Source organism: Eublepharis macularius, chromosome 1, assembly GCF_028583425.1.
Source record: "Eublepharis macularius isolate TG4126 chromosome 1, MPM_Emac_v1.0, whole genome shotgun sequence".
NCBI classification, from domain to species: domain Eukaryota; kingdom Metazoa; phylum Chordata; class Lepidosauria; order Squamata; family Eublepharidae; genus Eublepharis; species Eublepharis macularius.
In genome coordinates, this window is record NC_072790.1 from 109,959,860 (window position 1) to 109,985,407 (window position 25,548).

Here is a 25,548-nt window from a genome sequence, read left to right on the forward strand (position 1 = left end):
CTGATCCTCTTGAGTTTAATGTTCCTGTCGCTAACAGGTTTTCTGTGCTAGATACAGCCCCTCAAATGGAGACACCTTTGGCTGATATTGATTCTGATAGCACGGCACCAAGGCTGGAGAAGGGGACAGTCCCTGGAAGGCTGGTCTCAGTGCTGATCGGATGGAGGAAAAAGGGGTTGATGTGGTCACAGAACTCTCTTCTCTGACGGCTAGGTCAGTGAGAATTATTTTCAACCAGTTGAACTCTGCCCTCTCTAAACTGGACCATCTTATCAGTGTTGTGATGAAATCTGATAGCAGTGATGCATTATCAGAGAGACAATTAATAAGATCCCACCCTCCAGCTGGCTCCTCTACTGAGCAGCAATTGCAAGAGGCTCCTAGTGTGTCACATACTAGCCAACTGGTGTTACAGTCCCAACATATTTGTATTAAGATCATATTGGATACTGGGATTCCCTTCTGGAACTCCAAATTTGGTATAGTACAGTTTTTAGAGGCTCATTTAAATATCAAAGGGTCATCTACCTCCCTGAGGTCAGTTCAAACAACTCCTTTAGGGCAAGAAGATTACTTCTTTCCTTCAATTGCCCATTTATCCCAACAGTTACTATGATATGAAAAAACATTCTGATTTCCCCTCTCAAGTTTTTTAAAACGTCCTGTGTTCCGCTCTCTTTAGTTCAGGGCCTCCAAAGGCCAAATCTGAAGTTATTTTTAAGAGTGGGCCTAGTGGGTCCAAAGGTCCAGTCAGTTCTTCAGACTGTGACCTTTTTAGTTGGGATGAACCTCCCATCAACTTGGAGCTTAAGACTGGGGATTCCCCATCTACCTACTAGACTTAGATATATTTAATTAATTCCTTTAAAGCTCTGCCACCAGTGGAGTAAAAGTCTATTATGGATTGGCTGGAGCAATTGGGGACCTAGCAACCCTAAATTAGTCTCAGTGAAGAAAGAAAGAAAGAAAGAAAGAAAGAAAGAAAGAAAGAAAGAAAGAAAGAAAGAAAGAAAGAAAGAAAGAAAGAAAGAAAGAAAGAAAGAAAGAAAGAAAGAAAGAAAGAAAGAAAGATGTGGCAATATAATGAATATTTGGCAAACCATGCATCAGCCATAGGAATCGCTTGAGGGGATCTGTAGGATGATTGCTGTGTAGGTTCTCTAGACCAGTGTTTCTCACTTTTTTTTCCCCATGAAGAAACTTCTACATAATTTTTTCCAAATCCCAAGGAATCTCTACCTATGAAATGTTTACAGGCCAGAAACAGTTGATGGTTGGGAGCACAATTTGATTACTGATAAATTATTGTCAAGAAATGTTATTTGTAAAGAGCAGATATAGATATAGATATAGATATAGATATAGATATAGATATAGATATAGATATAGATATAGATATAGATATAGATATAGATTCATTCTACAATTTCTTATGGAACCCTGTCAAATGTCCTGCAAACCCTGGAGGAGCCCTGATGGAGCCCTGATTGGGAAACACTGCTCTAGACTGTAGAAGGCATGAGACTGGTGAGAGGTCTTGCTAAGTGCAGGAAACCCCTGAAATCAGTTCAGATGCAGACATCTCATTTCTGCAGAGCTTCATAGCTGATTCAGAACTTTAGATTGCTACATAAAGTATCACTGTCTTCAATTGAGCTCAAGAATGCAGGAAAGTTGAATGAGCATCACTCATAGGGTAGTCAAAAAGGCTTCTGCTTCAACTGGACTTTGGAATCTGGTAACCCTGTTGTTATGCCTTAAGCGTAATACAATTTTCCTGCATAACCTACTCTGCTGTTGAAGCTCACTGGTTGACTTTGGCCTGACACACACTCTCAGCCTAACTTACTTCATGAATCCTTACAGGTATTCCATATAAGGTTCATATCACTCTCATCTTGCATCAGCTACACTAGCTCCCCATGGAGTTTTGGATCAGATTCAAGGTTTTGGTTTTGACCTATAAAGCCCTTAGCAGACAGGGACCAACATACCTGAGAGACTGCTTCTCACCATATGTACCCCGGAGAATGCTTAGATCAGCTGACAAACATGCACTGGTGGTCCCTGGACCCAGGGAGGTTAGATTGGCCTCGGCCAGAGCCAGGGTCTTTACGGTCCTGGCTCCAACCTGGTGGAACTCCCTATTGGTAGATACGCAGGTTCACCAAGATCTTTTATCTTTTCAGTGGGCCTGCAAGACTGAGTTGTTCCACCAGGCATATGGTTGAGACCGGTTCTGTATCCTTGGAGCCTCCCTACCAGTCTCTTATCAAGGGGGCAGTATGGTTACCTTGGTCCCTCACACAAATTGTACTGGGAGAGGAAGGATGGCTTTCTCTCTCCCCCCACCCACCCCATGCACTGTTGGCAGTGGTAGGCTGCACTAAACTCTGTTGGAACTATGTTTTTAATGGAAACTGATATTGCTGTTGTTTTGCTATGATTTTAAAATGTATTGAAATTGTTGTAACCCACACTGAGCCCACTTGCAGGGAGGGCATGCGTGCTAGAATGAATGAATGAATGAATGAATGAATGAATCTTTTGCAATGGAATATTTTGGGGCAAAATGTTTTTTAGCTCTAGCCAATCACTGCTTGACTGCCATAATGGTCATGTGTAACCAGCAGACTTTAATACATTCAGACATGAATGACTAGGATACATAACAGGGGAGAGCAGGAAAGTTTCCTCTAGTTCTATACGAAAGTCATAGCCCATGATCTGGAATGGATAATAGTGCAAGCATGTTTGTTCCCCCCCACCCCCCTTGGGATATGCACTTTAAAAAAGGTATACCATATGTATTTGGTATTCCAGATATTAGTATCTGAAAATACCAATTTAGTATTTGGATTCAGGTTTTATTTAGCAATCCAAATACATTTGGATCTATTGTTGTTCCCTATGGGGCAACCTATCCAGGTGGGGGGATGCTTTTTTGTGCAAACTCCACCAAAAGTCACAAGGAACCTAGTCCTTCCTGTCCACTAAAGATGAACACCCCCATTTTAAAGAAGATTGGACTCCGGGTCTAATTCTAGGGTCCCCTGAATGAGCTGCCCCCACCACTCTCCATTATTCTCTATGGGTAGAAAAATTCCAAGCTAGTTTTCCAGTATAAAACCTTAACCTAACACTAAGAGGTAACTACTGGCCAAAGGTCAAGGCCCAACGCCAATGAAAGTGGAACCAAGAAAGCCCAAAAGGACTAAAGTCAAACCAGATCATCCAAGAAGAACCAAAGTGAAGCAAGGGACACTGATGCAAGCCCAACAGGACCAGTGTCACTCACAGAAGCCAGGCAGAATCCCTGGACAATGAGGAAACTCACTCACGAAAATAAAGCGGAATGAATTTAAAGCAGCTTACCCTCCTTTGGAGAGCCAGCCCCAGCACGCACATACGCACGCACGCACGCACTCACTCACTCTCTCTCTCACTCACTCGTCCAGGGGTCATTTCGTAGAAAAAGAGCTGGAGGAACTCATTATCATAACTCATTAGCATATGCCACACCCCTTGACATCACCGGAAATGTGTCATTGGCATAACTGATTTGCATACACCACACCCCCTGACATCACCCATCCTGGCTGTTTTGGACCCAACCCTGGCCATTCAAGATTGGGTCCAAAAAGGGGCTGAAATGGCCAAAAAGAGCCCCAAAATGGTCAGGATCAGGCCGCTGCTGAGCGGGAGAGTGATCCACCATCCATCAGAGGCCCGATCCGGGCCGTTTTGGCCCCAATCCAGGCTGAAACAGGCCCAAAATGGCCAAGAGTGGGGCGGGGCCACCTGACATGTGACCTCTTTGGGGAACTACCGGAACTGCGTTCCTGTGTGTTCCCCCTCAAAATGAGCCCTGCACTTGTCACAAATGAAAATAAAGCAGCAGAATGAATTAAAGCAGCTTACCCTCCTTTGGAGATCCAGGCCCAGTAGCCCAGCTTGCACTCACTCAGTCACTCACTCACTCACTCTCATGAGTCAGGAATGACAACAAAGCAGCAGAATGAATTGAAGCAGCTTACCGTCCTTTAGAGGGGAGGCAGAGGGGAGGAAAAGGAATCACGTGGGTGGGGCCAAAACCCAGGTGACCTCTTTTCAGCTCTACAGGAACGCCGTCCAGCGCGTCTCCCCTCCAAATGAGCCCTGAGCACTGGCAATGTGGTCTCTACTTTCCCTAACATCTCTTTGAATCTTCCTGTTCCAGAGGCAAGAGAACAATATTTTTGGTGTTCCTGTACAGAATTGTGCCAGGATCCAATGAGTATTCTTGCTGGGATGGTGGTTTAAAAAAAAATTGGGGGAGGGGTTAGAATTCCAAGTTGGAGATATAGATTTCATATAATGTGCCAACTGGATAAACTGTCCTGTCGAACTTCTACCTAAGTTTTAAGTTTTGAGAAGAGTGCTTTTCACCACCTCCCAAACAGAACGAGAGAGGATGCAGGCACAAAGTGTGCTCACTTCACTCACTCTGAAAGTGCAGAGCTGGAAAACTGATGAGTAGCAAACTGACCTTCAGAAAGACCAACTGCTCAATTCTCCAGGGGAGCAGGCAAGTGCTATGAGGACTGACAATGTTGCCTGCATAGAAGAAATGCTCACTCTGTTGATTGTATTGTGTTTATGTTGTGAGTGATTAGGTGAGGTGGGGCGCATGGCTGTTCCTTTTGGTGTGCTGCCGCTTGAGGTTTGGAAAATTTTGTTCTGAAATGAGGTAAGCATGGATTATTATTATTACACGCAGGAGGTAAGAAATTGAAGTACAGTTTCAAGAATGTGTTTTTATTATTTCAGATATATAGAGATATTGGACCCAATGTGATGCTTTTGAAAGAGTTGCTATATGAAACAAGTTGTTTACAATAGCTGGCTCTTCACTGGGCTGGGGGCTTATGGGTGTGTCATGCCCCCTAACATTCTGGTCCTATCTGGAAAAGAAGAAACATCTATATTATTATAGACTTATCCTCTAGAAACCAGTTATCTATCGCTTACCTTTGTTAGTGGACAGATACAAGAGAGTTGGCGCACCTACAAGAAGAGGAGAGAAAGCATCATATTATATTGGACTTTGTTGCTATCATTGTTCTTATATATACGGCCAGTGAAGGAAATGCTTTTGGTATATGAATATATGATTATGTAAAACTGATGGAAATGGATTAGATTTTTGTATGGATTTTAGGATTATTTATTGTAGCTATTTATATATGCATTTGGTCACTTTGCTAATACTTTTCAAGTTACCTCAAAAATATTTAATAATTCAAGTCGAATGATTTGTTTTTTTGTAGACAGTCTTTCCATTAGGGAGTGGGTAATCCCTATACTCCCAGTTGTGGCTAGTCCTCCATTTGTTTCACAGTTCTCCAGGGGACCAGGCAAGTGCAATGAGGCCTGACAATGTTGCCCGCATAGGAGAAGACATGCTCGCTCTGCACACCCATCAGAGGGTATGAGAGGAGCCTCTTGGTGAGGTCTGGCCAGACCGTCTCTTTCATAGCCCAGTAGCTCAGAGGAGATGCAACTCACAGGGCTTCGAAAGGTAGTCCCTGACTATTGCCGATGCCAAATCCTGGCTCACACACCCCACATTCCCAGAGGGGCTAAGCACATCCCTATCGTCCTCCATCTTCATGGATGTCTGGGGACTATCTCTAGGGGGTACTCTGCTGAGAAGGGGAGGTGCTCCAGGAGAGCTGGTCCCCCCCTCATCCCTCTCTGCTGACAGGGTGCCCTCTTGGCCTGTGTCCGCTGCATCCTCTGAGAGAGCTTGTCTCTCAAGCTGGTGAGCTTTCTGGCTCACTCAGCGATGCTGCCCTTAATGTGTAGGGTGCACTTGGTCACCAACATTTACAGCTTGTTCTCGGTGAGATGTTACAGGTGGTACTCAAGGTCCTCTTGCAGCCTTCTCACAAGCTTGTGCACTGCACGTCCCGTGCCTGGGTATAGAAAGACTGCCATACTCGTCTGAAGTATTTGGATCAAAGGAATGACCAGACCCATCGTTGCTACATCAGAAGAGACTTAAAGCTCTTAAGGACCTCCACCACCTGGGAGATGATCAGTACTCTTGGCTGAACTGCCTCTCCCCCCCGCTCCCAGGTTTGCCCTCTGAGAGCCACAGTAGGAGGGCAGCCTGCTGCTCAACCAAATGCACAAGCATGGCATGGACGGCATTCCAGTGAGTGCTTATGTCACTGATCAGGTGATGCTCTGGCACACTAGCCAGGACCTGCTTTTGGCGCAGCTGATAGGTAGTCTTCATGCTGCGTGAGAAATGACCTGTGATACATGGGCATCTCATGATAAGACACTGGAACTTACAAGTTGCAGTGTCCAGCCTGGGATCCTCAGTATTCGGACCCAGACCCAGTGCATCCCTCACCACAAGATGAAGTTTGTGACCCACATATTAATTGTGATTAAGGCCCACTTTCACTGCCATTGCCTGGATGTTTTTTCAGCCATCAGTCACCATATATCCCGTAGTGACATCCTCGCCTGCCCACTGCACTATTTGCCTCTTGATAGCAGCAGAGATGTTGTCCACCACGTGTACCTTATTGAGAACCTTGGTGTGGACCAAAGCCAGGCAGTAGCCATCCCAGTGCTCCCCCCCATCTTATCCTGCCTGATGCTGGTTGTCCAACCCCAACCTGGAAGGTTGTTGGGTTGCCACCATTGCACAGTCATGCTGTGACTAAGGGCAGGTCCAGGTGTTGAATATTTGCTTCTCTAACAATAATGCTGGAATAACCCCATCAGCTGGAACCCATCAGAAACGGAAAGCATAAACAAAAAGAGTCCAGTAGCATAAAGTCCTTCAAAACCTCAGCCTTCCCAATCAACATTGCTTTTGTCTTGTCTGCATTCACTTTCATCTTATTCACCCTAAGCACTTTAACCACAGTAGCAAGGTACTTGTTTGGGACTGCTACAGCATTATTAGGCAATTATGATGACGAAATATAGAGCTGGGTGTCATCAGCATGTTGAGGACAATCTACTGTAAAATCAGAAACAATTTTCCTTTGGGGCTTTACTTAGAGATTGAATAGCATAGAGGATAAGACTGAAGCTTGTGGAACCCCATAAGGCAAGTCCCGCACGAATGTCAATTGGTCTCTCACAGCAATCCTGAGACTACAGAAAATACTGGTGTTAGAATCACAGTATTTTCTTTATAGCAATTGGAATAGTGATATTACAGACATGAGGAGGAGAAAGGATTCTATTTGTATTTGAGATTATTTGGGCTGGGTCTGTTTTTTTAATTAAATGTAAGGGTATTTCCAGTTTTGGGGGGACGTTATAAAATGATTCAACATACCTGACATTTCTAAGCCTCACAAACACTGTCTGCTATCTGCTAGTCCCAGTGCTTGATTAGGAAATAGCAAGATCAGTGATACATTCCAAAAGAGTGAGTGGTGTGTAAACATTCATGCTAATTGGTACTTCTGTCTTGTGGTAGCCTTTTCCCTACTTCCACTTTAACACTAGTCTATTAAACCAGTTGTGAACAAAGTAACTCCCTAGAAGCTCTTCTTTTATGTAATGCAACAAGGAAAAGGAATATAGTGGAGGTCACAGGCAAAAAGATCTCAAAATGTGAGTTGTACCAGTCGTTCCTTTACATGGGATGGGACCACAGCTCAGCAGCACAGCACATACTTTACACATAAGAGGTTCCAGGTAGTTTTCCTGTGCAATTTAGTATGAACATGATATCTTTAAAAATTATACTGTAACCAGTACAAAGCAAACATGTTTAATTAATAAAGGTTATGTACCCTTACTGTACAACTGAAGCATGAGCATTTGGTTTTGTGTAGATTGCCGCACCAGTGAAATGATACCCTCAGCCAGCGCATAATTGCACAGGGAAACTTTTTGCCTTGTCTCAAAGTTTAAATCAAGCCTCACAGACAGCAGGACTAAGGCCTGATTTAAACGCAATGGTGGCAGAGTTAAGAGCTCACCCATGTGCCTTTGTACAGGCTCACTTTCAACTACGCAACATCCATTATAAAGCAGCCATATGTGCTTAGTTCCCACACCAGAAAAACGCAGCCTTAGTGTTAACTAAGCACATGTAGCTGCTTTGCACAGTTTGAAGCATAGTTTAAAAGAGATGCCAAAACTGTGCAAAGTTGCCCTAAGCAGTGTCATGTTTAAATCTGGCCTAAGACTAAAACTACTGTTAATTGTTAGCGGAGGACATACAGACACCTTTTTTGCCACTGACATCAGTTGCAAAAATTGCTAGTACGCAGAAGCAGGGTGTTTTTTTTTTACTTTATTGACAGAAAGCAATATGGTTTACTATTTCATCAACACCAAATACCAGTCTGCCTATTTGAACAGCTTGCTATCTTCAGGGTAACCTTTGAAATACTTGCTACTCCAAACACAATTCACTTTTCAGAGACTGCATGAGAATTCTGATTAATGAAACTCTAGGTTTAAGAGCCATATATAAAAGCCAGCAGTTATTTTTCATACATGTATAAGACTGAATGAGCATTTGAGAAGCAAAAATCGGACGGGAGACAATAAAGGTCGTAATATATAGGAGAGAGAGAGAGAGGAGGATAGTTGCCAGCTCTGAGTTAGGAAATTCTGGGAGATTGGGGGGTGGGGGTGGATCCTGGGAAGGGTGAGTCTTGGGGAGGAGAGGTAGCTCAGTGGGTTATAATGCTGTAGGGTCCACCCTCCATTTTCTCTGTTTTCTGGAAATCACTTGTAATTCCGGGAGATCTCCCGACCCTACCTGGAGGTTGGCAACCACAGGCGTGAGATTTTTTAAAGTATAAGTTTAATCGTATTCATAGAAATCAATGTAACATATTGGATGGACCTCTCATAAAGTTTAATAAAAAGAAGGCATTCTAAAGCAAAACAAACGGAAAGGACAGGGGACGGCGAATCGAGGGAGCAGGGTCGTATACTGCCTGCAGAATTTTCCTGCCAGAGAAGGAGGGCTGCCGTCAGCGGGCGTGTTCGGGGGCAGGTAGCGCGGAGCGGCGGGGAGGGGCCAGTCCTCTTTGAACTCGGCCAGTCGGGCAAGGGCGAGGCGGGGCTCTCCCAGCGAAAGGCTGGCGCAGCGGCGAGTGGACGCGAGCGGCTCCGGGTTCCCAGTCGCCCCGGCGGCAACGAGGAGGCTGCGAGGGCAGCGGGGAAGTCGCGGCGGCGGCGGCTGCGTTGCGCGGCTGGATGGGAAGCGGTCGCGGCGAGAGTGGCTGCCGTGGCGGCGGGCATGGGGGAGCAGCTCAGCACAGAGAGCGCCCCGCCGGAGCCAGCCGCCGCCACTGAGCCGCCTCTGCCGGCCGCGGAAGCTCTGCAACAGCAGCAGCAACCGGGGCAGAGCGGAAAGGCATCCGGGCCACAGCCGGAGGAGGACGCCGGAGCGCCGCCGCCTGCTGAACCGCAAGGCCAGGAGACGGAGGACGGCCTCGGGGGTTCCCCGGAGGAAAGACCCGGCTCGGAAGATGATATCAGCGACAGCCGCCGGTTTCCCTTGAGGCCCGTCTGCTGCACCGTCTACTGCGTGGAGAGCGACCGGAGGCCCGCGGCCCCGCTTGAGTCTCCGCTGTCGCCGGTCGAGGAAGGGGCGGAGACCCTCCCCACAACCACCCCGCCGCCCTCTCTGCGAAGAGGGGGGAGAGGCGGAGGCATCGAGGTAGACTTGTACCTTCTGCCCGAGCCTTTCTCGGGGCTGATCTCTGGGGACTTCGGGCCCTTGCTGGTGCTGACCTGCCGCGTGTGTCTGGAGGAGAAACCCCTCAAGCCCCTGCCTTGCTGCAAGAAGCCCGTCTGCGAAGAGTGCCTGAAGCGCTATCTCAGCTCCCAAGTAAATACGATTCTCGTTCATTCCCACCCTTTGGTTGTTCCCAAAGCTTGGAGAGGAAGACGCCCTTCGCCTCCTGGCTAGACGCGCCCTCTTTCTCAGGCTCTGCGCCCTGCTGCCGGGCAAGGGCCACAGCGCTATAGCGGGGTGTTAAGGCTAAATGTGTTTTTAAGTTTCCTCTTTCCCAAGTCTCCAGTGAGCTCAGTTCTAGAACCCCGCTTGCAGTCTTAGGGTTCTGAACATGTGCAGAGTAACAGCTACAATAAAATTGGTTAGTCTTAAAGGTGCTACTGGACTCTTTTTGATTTAGCTGTCTGTTCGGTATCCCTACCTGAGATGGGTCAGAATAGAAAATGCGGCTTCCGGGCCTGAGCTCTTGCGTCTCTCTAAGAGACCATTGTTGTTCCCAGTTATTCCAGGTAACTTGTCACTCCCGGCTGCTCCCTTTTCTTTCCTGTAGGTAGATGTGTGAGTCTTCAGATATTAAATGTATGCAGTTGTAATCCATCTTGAGTCTGATTAAGAAAGGTGGACTATAATATAAATAAATTTATTCCCTAAAATCTCTTCCTACTGGTGTCTCCCAATGTGAAATGTCCATATTTTTTTTGCATGTGTCCACCAAAATGTACAAATATCACTCCTTTTGCTTCTTTTGTAGAGTTTTTTTTATCTCAGGCCTCTTCTGTGTTTCCCAGTCCCTTCTTGAAGCTTTCTTCAAGGTAGATATTTTATCTACATTCTCCAAGGCTTCAGGAAAATGGCTGTCCTTTATGCATACCCTCCTCCAAGATAAAAACACAATGCCTGCCTCCAACCCAAATCCGTTTAGTAGGGGGAGGATCAGTATCTGATTCTCAACGTGGCCCCATGTGCGAATACTTAAATCCAGAGATTAATACCATGAACAGACAAGCCAGATCTTTCTACAAGGTTAGCAGAAAAATTAGTTAGTGAAAAAATACATGGGGTGTGTGTGTGCTAAAAACCTCAAAATAATAGAAGACTCTCAGTGGCATTGTGGGGTTGCTATGCAACCACAGCAATATTGCTAGTCTTCATGCTTTGCTTTCTGTCAGTAAAAGGCAGAGGGAGAGGGCGGGCCCTTTTCAGGGTTGTTTTGGCCTTTGAGGGGCTAGGCATGGCAGCAGCCGCTGGACAACACATTATCTTGTGACTTGCGTGAAGCACCCAGGCCCAGAGGTTCATTACTATTCAACAGCAGCCACTGTATGAAAGCCAGTGTGGTGTAGTGGTTAGAGTGTCAGACTAGGATCTGGGAGTCTCAGGGTTGGAACTATCATGGAAGCTTGCTGGGTGACCCTCTTGGGCCAATCACCAATTCTCATCCTAACCTACCTCACAGTGTTATTTGGAGGACACAGTGGAGAAGGGGAGAATGTTGTAAGCCACATTGGATCCCCATTGGAGAGAAAAGCGGGATATACGTGAAATAAATAATTAAATAAGTATTGTTTAAGATGGGGGGGTAGATAAAAGGTGAGAAGAAGGGAAGGAAGCAGGGAAAGGGGAAGAGGATGTGATGGCTGCAAAGAGGAGGGAGAGAGGAAATAGTGTGGGAAGGGGCATACAGGGGACAGTAAAGTGCCCCCCACCTTCAAGTCCCTGGAAGTTCCCCTCTTGTGTTGATCTAATAAGAGCTGGTACCTCTGAGTTGGGACGTATGGATTGCTAAAGGAAGTACAGTAAGCTGATGGCATATCTGCCATTCAGGAGGAGGAAATTGCCTTCTGTCTACTTTTACTCAATTGCTGTAGGAAATAGCAAATAGTAATTTTGTGTGTATACTTTGTGCTTATCGAAATATCAAAGCCATTGCTACACCAAGGTGCACATTCTACTGTACATCGTAAGGCTGACTGCAGTTCTTCACCTAAAACTCATGTCTTAATATATGTCTGTGTTAAGAGTTCATGTGTCATCTTTTGTTTCTTTTTGGTTTGACTGTAGACTCTTAAGGTACATTGTATGTCCACATTGGAACTTCTTGTAGCATGGGTTTGTGTGTTTGGAAATCAGTTCAGGGATGATAGATTAGATTTGTCAGCAGATTCTCCTACATAATGCTTCAAAAAGTAAGCTGGGCACCTACTTATAAGTAGACTGTCACACAGAGGCAGATGCCTTAGCTCTCTATTTGTTTAACAAGCTTGAAAGGGGACATTATTCCCTGAAATGCCTATTAGACATCTTGAGAATGATAGTGGGAAGATTGTATTTTCCCAGTACAAAAATAAAAGCCGACCCCTAATTCGGAACACAGTCTAGATAGCACTAGCTTTTTCTAGTAAGGTTTGGTACGCATCTGAGGGTGAATGCTAATATAGCATCCTTCTGATTATTATTTGTCAGTTATATAGCATGTTTAATGGACAAAGTGATTTTCAGTCCTGGTTATGTGCACAATAATGATCTGATGTATGTGACTTTTCCATTTTAGTGGAAAAGGCTGAAAAAGAATGTCCTGCCCAAGGCCACTTAGGGAGCCATTGATAAAAACTAAAGTCGATGTGCTGGGGTCCCCATGGCAGACATGGAGACGCCTCTGCCATTTTAAGTCTGGGATTTTCTTATTTTAAAAAGCTGGGTGAAGGTGTCTGGTAAGCTGAACAGTGGAGCAGGGAGACAAGAGCCCTTGTGGGAGTGACGGTGAGGGGTTGTGCTTGCTAGGTGATAGAGATGCCTCATCTGCTCCCTCATTACACAGCAAGCACAGCCCCTCACTTCTGCTGCTGCAGGGGCTCCTGTCCGTCCACCCCCTTGCTCCATTTCCTAGTTTCTTCAGCTGGGGAAAGACCACCTGGGTCCCCACCAGCCAAGGCACTCTCAGGTGCAGGGTTAGGCCCCGCAGCATTTTTTGTTGTTGTTTCCATCTCCGCTACTTGGATGCCATCATACTTCATTGAGTGAATCTTGACCCTAGACTAGGCTTTCCTATTGCCCCAGTGGTGTGCAATCTCCCGGGAGTTTACTCTGTGGCCTGCTGATCACTGGCGATTGGTGGGAGGTGACAAACCCCTCCACCTGTGATCATTTGCCAGTGGCAGGCAACCTGGGAAAGGGTGCATTGGGCGTGCTCCCAGTGGGGCACAATGACATCACTTCCTGGTGTGGTGTCAGCATTCTGGCCGTGAGTATGCTCCCATGCCTTGCTGGGGCCAGTTTGGTCTTCAAACCGGCTGAATTGGCCCCACATGAAGCGCAGAAGCACACCTATGGCTTGCTTGATAATGCCACTTCCTGGAAGTGACATCACAGCAGTGCTGGGAGTGCACGTGCGATAAGAACACTCAGTGCCAGGTAAGTGCCGGGTCCCCCTCTCCCCAACTGGGAGGATATAGGGACTTGGCAAGCCTATCCTAGACTTCAGTGTTAAAGTCAGACATTTTGTTCAAAGGACCACACTGGGCCTCTTTTTCGCAACTTCAGAGTTAAGACAAGTAGCTTATTGTTCTCTATGTATACTTATGGTTTGTATTGCACTTAGAGAGGATTAGTAACTTGTAGGACTGCTCAACTGTCTTGTTTTATGTCCAAGGAGCAGGATTAGATGACTTAAGTACCTTTGGATTTGTGAGCTTGCTTGTTTGTTAGTTTAGCTATTTATACCTTGCTTATCTCACTGATGGAGAACCAAAGTAGCTTACAACACAGCTGTCCTTTCCTCCATTTTATCATCTCAACAATAACCCCGTGAGAGAGAGAGAGGCTGAGTATGTGTGTAGCTGGCTCAAGGTCACCCAGTAAACTTCCATGACATAGTGGGGGGGGCAGGGGGTTCATACATTTTTCTCCCATCTTTGTCTGGCACAGTATTCTCTGATCAGTTCTCAGGCTGAATATATGATGCAACTGCAGATGCTTTTTTCCTCCTTGAGTTTTGAATTTTATAGTTTGATAGTAAATTCAGGTCTTTCAAGTCTGCAGGAATGCAAACTAACTGATAGTATCTAATGATAAAACACTTCCTTCTTTTCTTGAATAAAATTTCCCAGGTCTGCCTACCCCAGTGCCATAGAGGTCAAGGTAACTGCAAAACATTGAGTGACTGTAACAGCTTTTTCATTTCGTTCATGTTCATTCCATTGTTTGTCATAATGTTGAGTATTTGTATAGTATACAGTGATATTCATAGTGTTTCTTATGCATTGTCTTATATCTTAGCCCTGAAATAAATTAGTATTATAAATTACAGATAATAATACAAACAGCCAGTGTAGTTAGAGTTTTGGACTAAGGGAAACCCAGGTTCAAATCCCCATTCTGCCATGAAAGCTCATTCTCAGCCTAACTCTACCTTGTAGGGGTGTTTTGGGAATAAAATAGAAGAGAAGGCAACAATATAAGCTGCTTTGCATCCCCCATAGGGTAGGAAGGTGGGGTATAGATGAAGTAAATAAACCAGTATTGTGCATCTCTTTGTGAGCTCCCCTGTTCCAGGAGGTAGGGAATAGTATTTCTCTTGAGTACTGTGATATGAGTAGTGGTTTGCTGAGGAAGAACCAAGTGGTGATGGAAAAGGTTTGCCTAATATGGCTAAGACACAGCTTCGGTCCATCAAAACCCAGACCTGGTTTCATGAGCTAAGTGCCTTCCCAAATAACTTGTTTTAAGGAAGAAACAGGAAATGGAATAAAAAATTCTCTTCACAAAGAGAAGTGTGTGTGGAGGGGACAGAAGCAGGAACTGTTGCTTTCCATTGTTGTCTCCTGAATGTGATTTGTACCTTTGGAAATGCCTTTGGATGCAAGGACAAGAGTGGAGGTGTATGAAGTGCTGTTTGTGTGCCTCTAGGCTCACACATGTATGAGAGGAGGTGAGGAAAAGCCTAGATACATCGCTGGTAGTTTTTTTTCAACAACTTGAGAACAAGTTGGGTATTTGTTTCAGATTTCTGATTGCTGCTTTGGAAACTTTTTCATGGTATAGGCCATAGCAGAATTCTGCACAATGTGGGCAAAGATTTGTTCACTGTGGACAAAGATATTGATTATAGCACTCCTCTTCTCCCATGTAAAGTCTTAAAGTGTCCTCCTCCTGAAACTACAGTGATCAATAGTTCTTATCAAGTAGGATCAGTATGATAGCTAATAAAGTTCTCATCTTAAAAATGGAAGTTATAGACTTCCTTCTGCAGAGTTAGTTACTGGAGGGCTTGTGCTCTAAAGCACTTTGTAGTGTCAGCAGCTTTATAATGTGGTGTTTATAGGGCAAAGTGACCCACATAATCACATAATCTTTTGCATAGTTGAGTTTGTGGATCCCAGTCATGCGAAGACTGGAGCAAATATTTATCTTACTGGGTGTGAACGACTATATGGAGTTATCGTAGGAAGGGCTGGCCGTATGTATAAGCATTTGTTAGCTAATTCCTTAACTTTTTAGAATAACTGTTTACTTGTTGATGTTCCATAGAATGTGGTGCATAATAGTTTACATGTCTGGTAGAAGCAATATGCAGATGGGGCTAATGGGTAGAAAAGAGCAGCTGATCTCTTTGATCTATTCTGATAGACTGAATGAAGTCCCTTCATACTTCAGCCATGTGCTCAGTAAAGAGAAGAACTTGGCCAGGAAGCAGGGAAAATGTTTTGCATGACATCATCCTGCAAGCATTATACTTGAAGGTATGTGCTGGTCATGTGCTGGATCGAAGCAGGTGGTAGTACATGACTGTGGCCTTGCAGGCTGGCAGTAGACAAGGCACAGCTTTTACCCGGTCTGAAAAGAACCGACGAATTTCTGGGGAATAGAAACTGCATTCTCATTACGTTGACACCTGGCTTCTCAATCAGAATATGAAATGATTCTTGTTTGAGCTAGAATGAGTGTCTGGAAGAGATTTTTCTTTCTTTAGTGACTTTCTGTTCATCCATTCTGTAAGGCTTTCCTTTCTACCAGAGATTATATAAAGTTAATTTAAGAATTTAAAATGCAAATATCTTACTCTGGAGTTATTTTGTGGCAATTGAACAGTGTAAGAACAATGTTTAAGCAAGGGAAGGCTGGGGAAATAAAAATACTTGTTTTCATTATTAAAATTAAAATGCAATTAAAGTAGGTTCTGTGTTTCCACCTGTTATTGTAAATTAAAAAAAAATAAAAGTCACAAAATATTATTTTGGCTCTATGCTTTGTTTTTTATACCTAGCTTTACTGTATTATGAAGAGCCCTGTGGCGCTGAGTGGCAAGCTGCAGTACTGCAGTCTAAGCTCTGCTCATGACCTGAGTTCAATCCTGGCAGAAGGCAGGTTCAGGTAGCCAGCTCAAGGTTGACTCAGCCTTCCATCCTTACGAGGTTGATAAAATGAGTACCCAGTTTCCTGGAGTAAAGTGTAGATGACTAGGGAAGGCAATGGCAAACCACCCCATAAAACATCTGCCAAGAAAACGTCGTGATGCGACGTCCCCCCATGGGTCAGTAATGACTCAGTGCTTGCACGGGGACTACCTTTACCGTTACTGTACTATAGAGGATAGGCAATAGCTTTGTGATAGACAACCTGATTTGCTTTGCATGAAGATTTCAGGTCCAGTCTCTGACATCTCTAGTTTAAAGGATTTATGTATTAGGAAGGATTTATTTGTCTGAGAATTAGTCAGAGTAAATGAAGCTGAGTTTGATGGACCAATGGTCTGACAATGACAGCTCAGTCTAAGGTTCACAAACTTATACTTCAGAGGCACAAACTTTCAACCGTTTCAACATTTAAACAGCTTTACAGTGCCCATATAGATCAGTACTGGAAAAAGAAAAGCAGCTGCAGCAGCTATTGGAAGATCTGACCGAAGAATGCTAAAGAAAGTGGGGGTTGAGATTGTACATTTAATGGACCAAATCTGTAACTGCATTCAAGGCAAGAAACTTTTTTGTGCACATTGAATTTTACTTTATAGTCTGCCTTTCTGAAGGCAGATTACACTGTGATCAGTGCAGAATGGGCTACAAAAATTCTAGGTCTTCCTAAAGTTTTGAATTCTGATTAAGAAACTGTTAATTTACTTACATGCACACACAGACTGATAATCTTTAATAGTTCTATCAGCATAAAATTATTTCCAGTCTCTGTTCTTCTACCAGAGGGAGAGCCCACAACTTGTAATCCTCAGTGAGTCTCTCTGAAAAAGGGGGAATAAAAGCAAGTGAACATGAAATTGCTGAATTAGTATTGAACTTCTTGTCGACAGAAGTTAACTCGTCCAGCTATATTGCTATACTTTTTATTGAATCTGTTTATTGTCTTTCAACCTGCAACTTCCTAGATTAGATCTGATTTTAAGTTACTCCTTTTATTCAGTTAACAGCTGGGAGCTGTCCTTGCTCATTGTGAGGGCATTGTTCACTTGGATAACCTGGTATCTGTTACAAACAGATACCAGGTTAAAAGATCTCTCTCCACCCTCACCTTTCTGTCTGCAGATTTTAACATAAATGTACATGTTTCATAAAATTAAACACAATTTACCCTGCAAAGTATATAACTTCTATGTATTGTACGTTAAAATACTATTTTTAAGATTCTTGTATTCAGGCTACTTGCAATCATTTTATTTTGCTGGCCTGAAGTATTTTGTGAGAGTAAATTGCCTTTTTGTTTGTTTGGGGTATTGTTTTCTTACTGAAGTATGGATCAGTAGAGACAAAGAGAGTCAGAGAGAACTCACAAGAGAAAAAAGGGCATAACCTGAGGGCGGAGGCTGTATCTTTCAGCAAGCAAAATTAGACATCATTCTGAGAAGATGAGTTGAATCGCTACTTCATCACAGGTTTTCAGACAGACATTTTGTCCTTTCTCTAATTTTGTGTGTAATGGACTTGGTAGAGAACATCTCTAGCATCTGGTTAGTTGAGGCATTTGCAGTTTTTAGCCACAGGACAGAGGCTTTACCTCCCTGGCTTTACCTCCCTGTCCCTTATCAGTAAAGCCCTTTACTGGCTTTACCTCCCTGTCTCTTATCAGTATTGGGCCTTCTGTTGAAAGAAAAAGGGATAGCTCCACTAGGAAATATGGGAGAACTTGGGTTATACACCAAGTATTTCATTAATTTAATGCTTAACCAAGGCCACTTTCGCACAGCACACTTTAAGCCAGTGCCTCTGCATATTCACACTGATCAGCGCTGAATCGGCTTGGGCTCCTGGCATTCTTCACTACATGGCCTCAACGCGATTTGCTGTCTCCTGAAGAGTTGAGATGTGCCTGAACCTGCCTTTTGTGGGGGCTGGAGCTGATGTCATTTTTTAAAAAATTGTGCATATATCATCTTGCTCTCAAAAACAATGGCTTAATGGTTTGTCTGGTGGTAGAACAATAAGTTGGGAGAGGTTTGTTGGTTCCTATAGGTGAAAATATTGCTTGATGACCTGGCAAGCACCAGGTGAGAAAGTTACAAGGTTTACTGAATGGCTTTGATTGGGATAGGGTGGGTGAGGGGGAAGGGTTTTTTTAGGAAACCTTGATATCTCTGCATCTCTCTGGGGCATGGAAGGGCCATCAGTCAGTCAAGCACCTCTGATTCTGGTAGTTTTCCAGGTTCCCGCCCAGTGCCTTCAACTTATGAGGGACATTTATGATATTCCATCCGTAAACTGCCCTCCTAGCATGAGGAAGGGATCTGACTTCTAACAAAATCAAACTTCCTGCTGGGCACCAGTGTATGTCACCTTGTAGAGCACAGTCCCCAGAATCTGGCAGTCTGTGACTTGTTGATGCTATCCTTAAATATTTAGTATATTTCTTTCTGGGGATTTCTGTGTAATGAGTGGTGTGGATGAGAATTTAGATTAAGGGTCTGCCTTTTTCTGATGGTGATGGACCCTGAACAGCTTGTTTAATACCTTTCTACCCAGAGTAAGTATTTGTCTCCCCTAATCAAGAGGGGATTTCCCTGCCTCTGTACAGTATGTGTAGTAATAATCATGTCCAAAGTGCTCTTTTGTTCAGGATCTTACGCCAGCCTTTCTAGGTACTGCTTGACAAATGAAGTTTTCATAAATATTATCTGTTAGAATAACAAATAAATACTTAAAACATCAATAGATTTGGTTCTTAACTAATTTGCTTTTGTAACTATCATATTTCTTACTATGAAAGAACTTTAAAATTAGAATGCATTTATCAGTGTTGGATTAGGTTACTGTACAATGTGAATGATACACTGATTAGTTCTCTTTGGCTTTTATCTTGAAAGTCTAGTGTTCACATACAGATTCCAAACTAAAAGTGGACAGGGGGGTGAGTGGTTATTGAAATAGAAATAAAGCAAAGAAACAGCACTCAAAGGCAGTTGTGCTGCTCAGTAAGCTAGTTATTCAGTTGCATCAGTCAGTAAACTTCAGTTAAATTAAAATGAACATCAGCTTGGGCTAGTAACTGGGCTTGTGATTGTGCTAGCAGGTGATCAACATTTCTTCCTCCTTATGAGTAATTCTGTGATGTAATTTTTCCTAGAATCTAACACTAAGTACTTGTAGCATATGGATGAAGGCAGATGAGTAGCACAGAACTAGTTTCTTTCCTCCCCTATGAATCTAATTCTACACCAGAATTTAATTTAGGCTGCATTGTGTTTAGAGGGGGAGAAAGAACGGACTCTGGTTAACTTGTGCACCTGTGTTTGTATGTCTTGAGTGGTGATGGAGAGTACCATCAAGTCGCAGGTGACTTATAGTACCCACCCCAGTTCTCCCTCTGAGGCGGAGGACATCTTGGGTGATTCCCACCGTCCAATCGGGGAGGCAGGAAGTAAAATCTTTTTCCTTTTGTGTGGGACCACCCCCCCTTGGGCTCTCAGTTCTGGCATTTGTTAGATGGTGCAAACGTAAGAGAGTGGACCCTAGGACCCCTTCACTCCGGAACATCCTGGGTTTCCTGCAAGAGGGTCTTGACAGAGGCTTGAAACCAACGACCTTAAAGAAACAGGTCGCTGCTATCGGCACAATCATACCCATTATGGAGAAACATCCTCTGGCATTACATCCACATGTCTGCAGGTTCCTTCGAGGAGCGATGTTACTGAATCTTTCAACGGTACACCACTTTCCGACATGGCGACTACATATTGTATTGTTGGCTCTTACCAAGCCTCTCTTTGAACCTCTGAGAGATGTGTCTCTGCGATGGTTGAAGTTAAAGACAATTTTCCTGATAGCAATAACATCTGCACCATGTATCTCCGAAATGTCGGCACTTTCCACATGCCCAGACTTGTTTATCTTTCATAAAGACAAAGTCGTATTGAGAATGGATCCAACTTTCTTGCCCAAAGCGTATTCGACATTTCATCGTACGCAAGAGATCAATTTGCCATCCTTCTGCCCAAATCCCAGGCACACAAAGGAAAGAGTATGGCATACCCTAGATGTGCACAGAACTCTCAAGGTATACCTAATTAAAACTGAACAGTTCTGGCAAACGGACTCTCTATTCTTTAATGTTACGCCTCCTAAATTAGGACAATGCATGTTGGCCTAAGCAATTGTGTACAGTATTAAAACTTGCATCAAAGAGGCATATAAAAGTCTTAAGTTGGACGTCCCTTCAGGGATTACGGCACATTCGATACGGAGTGCAGCAGCAAATGCAGCCTTGAGGAAGAATGCTTCAGTAGTAGACATATGTAAGGCGGCCACGTGGTCATCACTTTTGAACTTTATCAAGCACTATCACCTACATACATATGCATCGGTAGACGCAGCCTTTGGAAGAAGAGTTCTTCAACATGTTGTGGATGATAAAGATCTAACCCCACCCAGAACATAAGGGGACTACATTGGGAGCACCTAAGATGTCCTCTGCCTCAGAGGGAGAACGGACCTTTGGACACTTACTGTGAAGGGTCCTTCTCCTCCGAGGTAACGAGGACATCTTGCCATCCCTAGATCTTCATCTCTTGAGACTTCTGTCTACTCTGTCTATCTTGTTGATTCTGTTTTTTTCTCTGTGGTTGAATGGTTATATTCTAACAGTCCGATAGGACTTTGGTCTATGGTTGTGATTATAGTTCCAGGTTCAGTTTTTTTTCTAGTGTGGAGAGGATACTGCTGTGGGGATCCACCAGAACTGAGAGCCCAAGGGGGGTGGTCCCACACGCCAAGGAAAAGGAAGAAGATTTTAACTTCCTGCCTCCCTGATTGGACGGTGGGAATCACCCAAGATGTCCTCCTAACCTCAGAGGAGAAGGACCCTTCACGGTAAGTGTCCAAAGGTCCGTTTTCAAGGCAAGAGTTTTCAGAAGTGTTTTGCTATTGTCTGCCTCTGTGTAATGATGGTGGACTTCTGTAGTGGTCTTTCATTCAAGTAGCAATCAGGGCTGACCCTTCTTAGCTTCCAAGATCTGATGAGAAAGGGCTAGCTTGGGCCATCCATGTCAGGACATTTAATTCTATTTTGGGCTTTTGACAGTAGTAATTGCAGGTAGTATGTAGCAGTTCTTAAGGTTTGCATATGTCGGTCATTGCAGGCAGCTTCTGTTTTCTTCCTCCTGATTCTCATTGCTCACCCTTCATGTATCTTCATATTATAGTGTTTTCTCAAGCCTAGTAAGTGGCTAACATGTGAAATTGATGCCTTCTTTCTTCGTGCTGGAAAATTATGACTTATAATGTTGTTTATTTCTAAACTAAACATCTGTCCACATATGATGATATCCTAGCTGAAGGACTTTGTCTCGCTCAAAGTGACATCACAGAAATCTAAGTACATAATTTTGAAATTCTATATTAATAAGTGCTGACAAAAATGCTTATGTTGAAGTTCAAGGTACAATTAATGTGTCAGCTGCTAAATTTAGAAGTACTCCTGAAGCACGACGTTTCTGTTGCTTAAAGGAAGTGTTTTGCGCTTTTCATGGTGGTCATGTTCTTTCTCACTTAGTAAAATGACATTGTGAGTGCCATTTTCAAATAGTCTGTGTTCCAAAATTGGTTGCTTTGGATGGACAGGAATAATGGAAGCAGGCTATTTCAGGGTTGAGTTAGTCATTTTCTTGGGCAGAGTAACAATTCATTCCAGGCAATCAGATTAGCAAACCTAAGACGCAAGGTATAGTTTGACAATCATGTAAATGTTTTGTGAGTTAGCAGTTTGTGAGTATGGGGAGTGTAATTAAAGGATGGGAGCATTTAGACCTAAGACTGAAAAAAAAATCAACCATCACTTGTAGACTCTTGGTTTATTCAAAATATTTCTATCCCAATTCTGTTTCACTACATCTCAGGCAGCTTGCAGTATGGAAAATAAAACTACAATATACTAAAATCTAGTGAAAACAGCTTAAAGCAGCAATAAAACCTCTAGAACATGGGACTGTTTTCCTTTTCTTGGACATGTGTGGTAGAAAGAGACAGACCCTGACATTCAGCTTCACGTGGAGCTAATAATGTAGTTCAGGGGTCCCCAACCTACAAAATGGCAGCCTCAGGAGATGGAACATCAAATACCAAGGAGTTAAGTTATGCCTGACTCTTAACCATTTCAGGCAAAAGCTCTGTTTAACAATATGTCTTTAAAATGAACATATTGCCTTAAAATACTTTCTTGCTTACACACACACAGTTAATATTCTTGTGCTGATGTGGCAGCTGCTGCCAAACCAAAATTCTTAAAATGTGCAGAGGCAGTCAGATCTCGAGTGGTCAGTCAGTAACCCTGCTTACTGTTGCCAACCTCCACGTGGAACCTGGAGATCTCCTGGAATTACAACTCCTGTCCAGACAACAGAGACCAGTTCCCCTAGAGAAAATGGTAGACTTTATGGCATTATACCCAGCTGTGGTTAGGGTTGCCAGCCTCCAGGTAGTGGCTGGAGATCTCCTGGAATTACAACTGGTCTCCAGGCCACAGAGATCAGTTCCCCTGGAGAAAATGGCTACTTTTGGGGGGGTGGGCTCTATGGAGCTATGCCATGCCAAGGTCCTTTCCCTTCCCAAACCCCACTTTCTCCAGGTTTCACCCCCCCAGATCTCCAGGAATTTCCCAACTTGGAGCTGGCAACCCTAGCTGAGGTCCCTCCACTCCCCAAATCCCAGCTTCCCCAGGCTCCACCCCCAAATCTCCTTGGAATTACTCAACCTAGTGCTGGCAGCCCTGCTGGACAAAAGACCCATCTGGCCCTGCCTACTTTCTAAAAACACTAGATCTGCTCCATGTTGGGGACCCCTGCAGTAGTTCTTTAAGGCTAAAATGGAAACCTGTTTGTTACTGACCAATTCTTGTATATTGGAAGAATGGTTGTTTTACAAGCTAGCGTTGTCCAAGTAGATTTTTTAAAATGGAAAACTGCTTATTTTGTTCTGATAACTTGAACAATCAAACTGGATTCATTCAGTTGTGATAATGAAGATTTAGCTCTGCCTCAGCTTATTTTTTGTATGCCTTTTGAGATGTGATTTGTGCATCAGATCTAAAAAAAGATTTGCATTAGATAATTAGTAAATTGTGGGTGGTGGGGGGTGTCAGTTCTCTTTCCAAAGAAAATCCTTTTTACTGGTCGAACTATTCAGCAAAAATGGTGGTCCATTGAATATATGACATGGTCCATTCTTGTCAAATTGCAGCAGTTTGTTCAGTTATACTTTAAATCAATTCTTCTGCAGAATTGCTGATTGTACTGTTGGATTAGCTATAGGAAAACAATTTGAATCAAGTGCCAAGGATTTTTTTTTAAGTAAGTACTGTTAGAGTCAGTACTATTAGTGTTCCCCAAATGTTAAGGTAAATTTAAGGAAATTGAGGCACTATCAAGGGGAGGAAATACTTGCATAAGCTGTAGTGGAGATAATTTAAAGCCAGGTGAGAATTTGATTTTATGTGTTTTTCATTACTTTACTTTTATATATGAACAGCTCTTGCGAAAGATCCTTGAATCCTTATTATCGGTCTCTTGTGATTAGCGGAAACGTCTGCATGTGAAGAGTTGAGGAAAGCAGTCTTAGTTCACAGTCTTTGAATTACAGGATTTCATATTTTCAGTTTTGCTCAACTGAAGAAAGTCAGTGTGAGCAATACTGGGTTCCTGGTGTTTTAATCCTATATCACATCACAAATGCGCTGGGAAGTATAATACATATTTTTCAGTTATAAAAATTATTTTTTATTTTTGAGCCTATTGAGAAATTTCACTAAATTGCCTTGTGCTAAATAAAATAATGTCAGTCCTGTATATACTTAGTCTTGTTTAAACCCATTGGTTTCAGTAGGCTAAGACTAGAGCGATTTTAATGAGAATTGAGCCAGAATGTCTGCTGTAGCATGGTGGCTTTATCTACATCCCCAGCAAGTGGCCCGGAGGGAAAACTTCCCTTCCAGGTTTGCCCACAGGGCCCCGCCCCCTGGCCAGCCAAGCCAGCACCTGATTGGCAAGCTGAGGAGGCAAGTCACAGGCTCCTACGCTGAAGTGGAAGCCCCTGGGAGGGAGCCATGCTGACACAGAAAATGGTGGCCATGGCATTGTGTGCTCCCCTGCAAATCCGGCCCCAAGTGAGTCTGGGAGTTGCACTTCCTCTTATTTATTTATGCTATTTATAGTCTGCCTTTCTCATTGAGACTCAAGGCTGATTACACAATGTAGGTCAATACAATCAGCATCTAGGACATTCAATAAACATTCATTAAACAATACAATAGGGTAAAAATTGCAGAAATTTGGAAACAAGCAGAAATCTGATAGAGCTGTAAGGTGGGGGCCACCACAGAGAATGTACATGTATGGGCAGCTGTTTTTGCCCATGTGCAAGGGAACACCTGTAGAAGGCCCTGTTCAGATGAATAAAGCTGCTGTGGTGGAGCATAGGAAGAGAGGCCATTGTTATGAGGAACCAAGGCCGTGAAGGATTTTATGTATGATAGCCAACATCTTGAATTGTGCCTTACAACTGATGGGAAGCAAATGGAGTTGACTGGAACATTGGAATAATATGCATGCTTCACCTAACTCCTTCTAATAATCTGGCTGTGGTGTTCTTTGCCTGCTAGAGGCTGAGTTGATTTCTAGAGAAGAATGTTATAAACATTTTCTTTTTGAGATTGTTTAAGATACAACTTACAGCCAGTTAGTAGACTGTTGCATGGGAGTTTTTGTTGCTTTCAAATTTGCTATTAATCCCAAAATTTCATTATTGGGTTGTTTTGTATGGCCTTGTTTTGATGTTGTTTCTTTTGTTGTTGTTGTTTTGTTTTCATAATTCTATTTTGTTATTATTTATCATTGCCCCCTCCTTTCTCAGGTCTGTACTTCTTCATGGTTTTTCATGCAAATTTGACAGAAATTAGAGTGGTTATGCTTCCGGCATCCACACTTCTGTATTTCAATAAAGAGGTCTCTCTTTTTGAGGCACTGAAAAGGCACTCACCAATGATTGATAGGAAAGATTCCAAACAGTCACAGAGACAACACTGCAGCCCCCTCTGCTTGGTGGACAGTAGCACAAGGAAGAGACAGACTGACCAGGAAAGGTCAATCTTCTTCATTATAGGCTGTTCAGATGGGGAATTTGTTTCATTTTCATATTAATTACAATATTTACAAAACACCCAATTTTCATAATTATTATAACTAATAACGAAAGAAGCACACAAGAGATTAGGTTGTTGGACTAGGATCTGGAAGACCCAGGTTGGAACCTCCACCTCTCACATGGAAGCTCAGTGGGTGCTCT

General features: G+C 43.5%; 1 protein-coding gene across 2 annotated transcripts in view; it reads left to right on the top strand.

Annotated features, from left to right (window-relative positions):
• The first annotated feature begins 9,126 nt into the window (after positions 1 to 9,126).
• Positions 9,127 to 25,548, top strand: part of RNF217 (ring finger protein 217) — a 63,393-nt gene continuing 46,971 nt past the window's right edge. The window contains exon 1 of one of the 2 annotated variants that reach the window (XM_054982980.1): positions 9,127 to 9,871. In XM_054982980.1, the coding sequence (XP_054838955.1) occupies positions 9,278 to 9,871 (594 nt within the window). In that variant the 5' untranslated portion in view covers positions 9,127 to 9,277. The remainder of the gene's footprint in view (positions 9,872 to 25,548) is intronic. The other variant, XM_054982989.1, reaches the window with a different exon arrangement.